The sequence below is a fragment of the Salmo salar genome, chromosome 13 (assembly GCF_965601325.2).
Source record: "Salmo salar chromosome 13, fSalSal1, whole genome shotgun sequence".
NCBI lineage: Eukaryota > Metazoa > Chordata > Actinopteri > Salmoniformes > Salmonidae > Salmo > Salmo salar.
The window spans coordinates 113274744-113282500 of NC_138303.1; the positions used below are offsets into that span (position 1 = coordinate 113274744).

At 45.3% G+C, this 7757-nt stretch overlaps 1 protein-coding gene across 3 annotated transcripts in view; it reads right to left on the minus strand.

Annotated features, from left to right (window-relative positions):
* palm2akap2 (palm2 and akap2 fusion) overlaps window positions 1-7757 on the minus strand; it is a 207062-nt gene that overhangs the window by 128063 nt on the left and 71242 nt on the right. For all 3 annotated transcript variants that reach the window (XM_045692696.2, XM_082960614.1, XM_045692695.2), the window contains exon 4: window positions 4265-4395. In XM_045692696.2, coding sequence (XP_045548652.2) covers window positions 4265-4395 — 131 coding nt within the window. The remainder of the gene's footprint in view (window positions 1-4264; window positions 4396-7757) is intronic.

A 7757-nucleotide genomic window follows, 5' to 3' on the forward strand; every position in this document is an offset into this window, starting at 1 on the left:
AAGTTAACAAACAGATCACCGACCATTTCGAATCCCAGCGTACCTTCTCTGCTATGCAATCTGGTTTCAAACGTGATAATGTCACTTTGAATCGTGCATCGGTAGGTACATTGTATCATATCAGTAGTGCTTTGAAAACTGCATCGGAGCATCGGAGCTCTGGCATCACTCGTCCCATCGTTACATTGCAGTGTTGATTCTGTTCTGTGTTTTTGAAGACGCATCGGTAAGTACTTTTAATGTCTTGTGCTGACAAGTTGATGTATCTGAACACATGAGCGTCTGTGAGTGTTGCTCCATGTTTCTGTCCAGAGGAAGTGGCCATGTTTCTGTCCAGAGGAAGTGGCCATGTTGTTGTCCAGAGGAAGTGTCTATTCTATGAGTATGGCTTACGCTACAGATAGTTAGCTAGCTGTCTCTGTAGCCTAGTTGTTAAGAGTGTCGGGCCAGTTACCGAAAGGTTGCTGGTTTGAATCCCTGAGGTGACTAGGTGAAGAAATAAAACAAAACCATCTGTTGGTATGAACTCCTGTAAGTCTCTCTGGATCAGCGTCTCTACTAGAGGACTGAAATGTCTGTCTTTCTCTGCAGTGGAAAGTGTCTGGTTTTCATCGTTTATTTTTAGGGCCACTGTTCTGTTCCACGGGGGGGGCAAATATAGAGCCTGTTTGCCTACCTGCCACATCCTCAGCCACCAGCTCAGCATACCACAGAGAAAAGAGAGAGGTATATCACAGAGAAAGAGAGAGAGGTATACCACAGCATACCACAGAGAAAGAGAGAGAGGTATACCACAGCATACCACAGAGAAAAGAGAGAGGTATACCACAGCATACCACAGAGAAAGAGAGAGAGGTATACCACAGCATACCACAGAGAAAGAGAGAGAGGTATACCACAGAGAAAAGAGAGAGGTATACCACAGCATACCACAGAGAAAAGAGAGAGGTATACCACAGCATACCACAGGCAGTAGAGGCTCACTGTCTCTCTCTCTCTCTCTCTCTCTGAATAGTCCATGTGCTTCTCTAGTCTCTAGACAACACAGGATCGGATGTTAGCTACGGTTTGACTAAACAGTCTAATGGCCTGAAGTGTTGTTGCAAAGAACATATTGAAAGCCCACTATTGACATGCTCTGTGGTTATATTAAAGCCCTTTATTGACATGCTCTGTGGTTATATTAAAGCCCTTTAATGACATGCTCTATGGCTATATTAAAGCCCTTTATTGACATGCTCTGTGGTTATATTAAAGCCCTTTATTGACATGCTCTGTGGCTATATTAAAGCCCTTTATTGACATGCTCTGTGGCTATATTAAAGCCCTTTATTGACATGCTCTGTGGCTATATTAAAGCCCTTTATTGACATGCTCTGTGGCTATATTAAAGCCCTTTATTGACATGCTCTATGGTTATATATGGAAAACGTTTTAAACTGCTTCATCAGAAAATCTAGTGTACAAAAACAAACAAATAACCTTACATCCTATTTATTAGTTATTCCTATCAGGTGTCTTCAATGAAGGCCACTTAATATAGTGGCCTCTTCTGAACAGTTGAAATGTTATGGGAAACTCATGAAGAATGAGTCTTTCACATGCGAATGACTCAGTGACCTTGTTACATACTGAGCAAGATATCAAGGCTCTGACTTTCAATCAAACTTCATCTACATAAAGAAACCATGCATTAACTACGATATTACCTGCCATAACAGACATGAATGAAACTTTATGAATGACATTTAGGCCCATTCATTCATAAGATGTTGAGTTCCCCAACAGCCTCAATGCTGTCGCACTGTAACCAAGTAGACAAGCGCCCCTGATCCTTTCAGGTAACTGAACTAAATGACTATCGCCCCGTAATGCTCATCATGAAGGGGTTTGACAGGCTAGTTAAGGATCATATCACCTCTACGTTTACCCGACACACCAGACCTTCTTCAATTTTCATCCCGTCTCCAACAGGTACGCGGATGACGCAATCAAGGACTTTGAAGATGTGGTAATTAGAAGCTAAACTAAAGCAGGAAGCCCAGGTGAGCTCTCATGATAGAACTGATGGTCACGTGTTCAGATACATCCCGTGTGGCTCAGTTGGTAGAGCATGGTGTTTGCAGCGCCAGGGTTGTGGGTTCGATTCCCACGGGGGACCAGTACGGAAGAAAATGTATGAAATGTATGCATTCACTACTGTAAGTCGCTCTGGATAAGAGCGTCTGCTAAATGACTAAAATGTAGACATCAACTTGTCAGCACAAGACATTAAAAGTACTTACCGATGCGTCTCAAAAACACAGAACAGAATCAACACTGCAATGTAACGATGGGACGAGTGATGCCAGAGCTCTGATGCTCCGATGCAGTTTTCAAAGCACTACTGATACGACACAATGTGTCACGTGGAATGACGCAGGAGAGAAGTAAACAGGTACGGGGAAGTAAAACATTTAATAAAGAACGGACATGGAACGAGACAGGAACAGCGTCAGCAAACTAAGAACACAGACAAAACACAATCGATGCATCAGCACGGAACCTGACAAATATGTAGGGGAGGTAATAAACAGATGAGGTGTGAGTCCGCTATCGCTGACGCGCGTGGCGAGGGAAGGCAGGTGTGCGTAATGTAATGACAGGAGTGTGTGATGAAGGTCAGCCTGGCACCCTCAAGCGCCAGGTGGGGGGGGGGAGGGGGAGCCGTCGGTAGGTACACAATGTACCTACCGATGCTTGTTTTAAAGTGACATTATTACATTTACGTCATTTAGCAGACGCTCTTATCCAGAGCGACTTACAAATTGGTGCATTCACCTTATGATATCCAGTGGAACAACCACTTTACAATAGTGCATCTAAATCTTTTTTTTTGGGGGGGGGGGGGGGGGGGGGGGTTAGAAGGATTACTTTATCCTATCCCAGGTATTCCTTAAAGAGGTGGGGTTTCAGGTGTCTCCGGAAGGTGGTGATTGACTCCGCTGTCCTGGCGTCGTGAGGGAGCTTGTTCCACCATTGGGGTGCCAGAGCAGCGAACAGTTTTGACTGGGCTGAGCGGGGTTTGATCACATGCGAGATCCCGGCTGATTTTCTGGTGCTTTTCTTCTATTCCAAGTTGCATTCAAACGCTGACCCCTACTGGACACCGTAGTTCAGCCTACAATGTAGTCAGGATTTCTTAATAATGTAGTGTCATCTGACTGGTAGCTCAGAGAGTAGAGTCAGGGACCAGAACACTGACAGAGGAAAATGAGGTTGAATCTTGGCGAATGCTTATTAATATTACAAATACATTTTATTTCAGTACACTTTCTGCACATTGTTGTTCAAACAATTTGTTTTATTTAATATAGTATTAAGCTTTTGTCTTAAGCATCCTAAATAATGCCACATACTCACAGTTTTTTTTGACAGCAACAAGGGGACGGATGATGGAAGGTTCCAATCTGGAACGGTAACTGATTCTAGGCTACTAAGACCTGCGACTAACCTCTGAGCCACGGAGATTTGATGAATATTGTGGAAGGGGAAAAAAAACTTTGATATGAACGTCAAACGCTGCTTTTTATTGGTGGTGACCACCAGATGTCACTAATGAGCGTTGTGTTCAGAGGAACTGTTCTTGGCACAGTTTGGTGAAAGGCTTCAGAAAGCCTCTGTTTCCCATCACTAACTGCATGTGTGTGCAACCGTAAATAGTGTTCCCCAGTCTCTTCCTCTCCTGTGTGTGTACCTGTAAATAGTGTCCCACAGTCTCTTCCTCTCCTGTGTGTGTACCTGTAAATAGTGTCCCCCAGTCTCTTCCTCTCCTATGTGTGTACCTGTAAATAGTGTCCCCCAGTCTCTTCCTCTCCTATGTGTGTACCTGTAAATAGTGTCCCCCAGTCTCTTCCTCTCCTATGTGTGTACCTGTAAATAGTGTCCCCCAGTCTCTTCCTCTCCTGTGTGTGTACCTGTAAATAGTGTCCTCCAGTCTCTTCCTCTCCTATGTGTGTACCTGTAAATAGTGTCCCCCAGTCTCTTCCTCTCTTATGGGTGTACCTGTAAATAGTGTCCCCCATTCTCTTCTTGCCCTGTGTGTGTACCTATAAATAGTGTCCCCCAGTCTCTTCCTCTCTTATGGGTGTACCTGTAAATAGTGTCCCCCAGTCTCTTCCTCTCTTATGGGTGTACCTGTAAATAGTGTCCCCCAGTCTCTTCCTCTTCTGTGTGTGTACCTGTAAATAGTGTCCCCCATTGTCTTCTTGCCCTGTGTGTGTACCTGTGAATGGTGTCCTCCAGTCTCTTCCCCTGCTCTTCGTCCTTCTCCAGCTGTCGTCTTCGACCATCGTCTTCGTCGTTAGCTCCGGGGGGCGTGCCTTGTAGGAGCCAGCGCTCTCTCATGGCTTTAGACTGGTGACAGAGAGACAGAGAAGATAGAGAGACAACAGGAAAATATATAGAGAGAGACAAAGAGAGAGAGAGAGAGAGACACAGAGCCACAAAGAATTGTATTATTATTATTGTTCTGATAAACTCCCATATCTACTGGGTGAAATACCACAGTGTGACATCACAGCAGCAAGATTTGTGACCTGTTTACAACCCATATTTATGTTTATTTATTTTCTCTTTTGTACTTTAACCATTTGCACAGTTACAACACTGTATGTAGACATAATATTAGATTTAAAATGTCTTTATTCTTTTGGAACTTTTTGTATTGTTTATTTCACTTTTGTTTAGTATCTTTTTCACTTGCTTTGGCAATGTTAACATATGTTTCCCATGGTAATAAAGCACTTAAATTGAAATTGACAGACAGACAGACAGACAGACAGACAGACAGACAGACAGACAGACAGACAGACAGACAGACAGACAGACAGACAGACAGACAGACAGACAGACAGACAGACAGACAGACAGCTTAAGAGCGACTGAACTATTGATTCCATGTGTGTTTTTCTGTTTCTTATTAAGAAAAACAAGATTTCAGTTCTGTGGCAGTTACTGATGTTTGTCCCCCATGAGACACTATACGACGGAAGGCAGTATCACTTCCTCAAAATAGTCAGAATGAATCTAAGATAACTCTAGAAATCTGTAACTTATTTTGATGTTTTTGTGCAGTAAGGTACTCTGCCAACTGACCTTTTAACTATCCCAAAGCCACAGGCTTCGTCCCAAATGGAACAACATTCCCTATTTAGTGCACTACTTTGACCAGGACACATTGGGCTCTGGTAACAAGAAGTCAAATCAAATGAAGATTTAGTTATAAAACACATTTCAGACATGTAATGCAATACAATGTGCTTTACAGGAAAACAATAATTAAAACAATGACATATTTACTACACAACAAACATAAGACGATAAAAAAGCTAAAGAATAGCAATAAAAACTGAGAAGCTAAAAAGTTGTTTTTTTTTTTAATCTCTTTAATATATGTCCACAGTTTCAGTGTTTTAACATCTTTTTTTAAAGGTGTGTTTTAACATCTCTTTAAAAACAGTTTCGGTCCCCCTCAGGTTCTCTGGCAGGCTATTCCAGAGGCTGGGGGCATAGTAACTAAAGGCTGGGGGCCCATAGTAACTAAAGGCTGGGGCCATAGTAACTAAAGGCTGGGGGCCCATAGTAACTAAAGGCTGGGGGCCCATAGTAACTAAAGGCTGGGGGCATAGTAACTAAAGGCTGGGGGCATAGTAACTAAAGGCTGGGGGCATAGTAACTAAAGGCTGGGGGCCCATAGTAACTAAAGGCTGGGGACATAGTAACTAAAGGCTGGGGGCATAGTAACTAAAGGCTGGGGGCATAGTAACTAAAGGCTGGGGGCCCATAGTAACTAAAGGCTGGGGGCCCATAGTAACTAAAGGCTGGGGGCATAGTAACTAAAGGCTGGGGGCCCATAGTAACTAAAGGCTGGGGGCATAGTAACTAAAGGCTGGGGGCCCATAGTAACTAAAGGCTGGGGGCCCATAGTAACTAAAGGCTGGGGGCCCATAGTAACTAAAGGCTGGGGGCCCATAGTAACTAAAGGCTGGGGGCCCATAGTAACTAAAGGCTGAGGGCATAGTAACTAAAGGCTGGGGCCATAGTAACTAAAGGCTGAGGGCATAGTAACTAAAGACTGGGGGCCATAGTAACTAAAGGCTGGGGGCATAGTAACTAAAGGCTGGGGGCCCATAGTAACTAAAGGCTGGGGGCATAGTAACTAAAGGCTGGGGACATAGTAACTAAAGGCTGGGGGCCCATAGTAACTAAAGGCTGGGGGCCCATAGTAACTAAAGGCTGGGGGCATAGTAACTAAAGGCTGGGGGCCCATAGTAACTAAAGGCTGGGGGCCCATAGTAACTAAAGGCTGGGGGCCCATAGTAACTAAAGGCTGGGGGCCCATAGTAACTAAAGGCTGGGGGCATAGTAACTAAAGGCTGGGGCCATAGTAACTAAAGGCTGGGGGCCCATAGTAACTAAAGGCTGGGGGCCCATAGTAACTAAAGGCTGGGGGCATAGTAACTAAAGGCTGGGGGCCCATAGTAACTAAAGGCTGGGGGCCCATAGTAACTAAAGGCTGGGGGCATAGTAACTAAAGGCTGGGGGCCCATAGTAACTAAAGGCTGGGGGCCCATAGTAACTAAAGGCTGGGGGCATAGTAACTAAAGGCTGGGGGCCCATAATAACTAAAGGCTGGGGGCCCATAGTAACTAAAGGCTGGGGCCATAGTAACTAAAGGCTGGGGGCCCATAGTAACTAAAGGCTGGGGGCCCATAGTAACTAAAGGCTGGGGGCCATAGTAACTAAAGGCTGGGGGCCCATAGTAACTAAAGGCTGGGGGCATAGTAACTAAAGGCTGGGGGCATAGTAACTAAAGGCTGGGGGCCCATAGTAACTAAAGGCTGGGGCCATAGTAACTAAAGGGTGGGGGCCCATAGTAACTAAAGGCTGGGGGCCCATAGTAACTAAAGGCTGGGGGCCCATAGTAACTAAAGGCTGGGGGCCCATAGTAACTAAAGGCTGGGGGCATAGTAACTAAAGGATGGGGGCCCATAGTAACTAAAGGCTGGGGGCAAAAGTAACTAAAGGCTGGGGGCCCATAGTAACTAAAGGCTGGGGGCATAGTAACTAAAGGCTGGGGGCCCATAGTAACTAAAGGCTGGGGGCCCATAGTAACTAAAGGCTGGGGGCATAGTAACTAAAGGCTGGGGGCATAGTAACTAAAGGCTGGGGGCCCATAGTAACTAAAGGCTGGGTTCATAGTAACTAAAGGCTGGGGCCATAGTAACTAAAGGCTGGGGGCATAGTAACTAAAGGCTGGGGGCCCATAGTAACTAAAGGCTGGGGGCATAGTAACTAAAGGCTGGGGCCATAGTAACTAAAGGCTGGGGGCCCATAGTAACTAAAGGCTGGGGGCATAGTAACTAAAGGCTGGGGGCCCATAGTAACTAAAGATTGGGGGCCCATAGTAACTAAAGGCTGGGGGCCCATAGTAACTAAAGACTGGGGGCATAGAAACTAAAGGCTGGGGGCCCATAGTAACTAAAGGCTGGGGGCATAGTAACTAAAGGCTGGGGGCCCATAGTAACTAAAGCCTGGGGGCATAGTAACTAAAGGCTGGGGGCATAGTAACTAAAGGCTGGGGGCCCATAGTAACTAAAGGCTGGGGGCCCATAGTAACTAAAGGCTGGGGGCATAGTAACTAAAGGCTGGGGGCCCATAGTAACTAAAGGCTGGGGGCCCATAGTAACTAAAGGCTGGGGGCCCATAGTAACTAA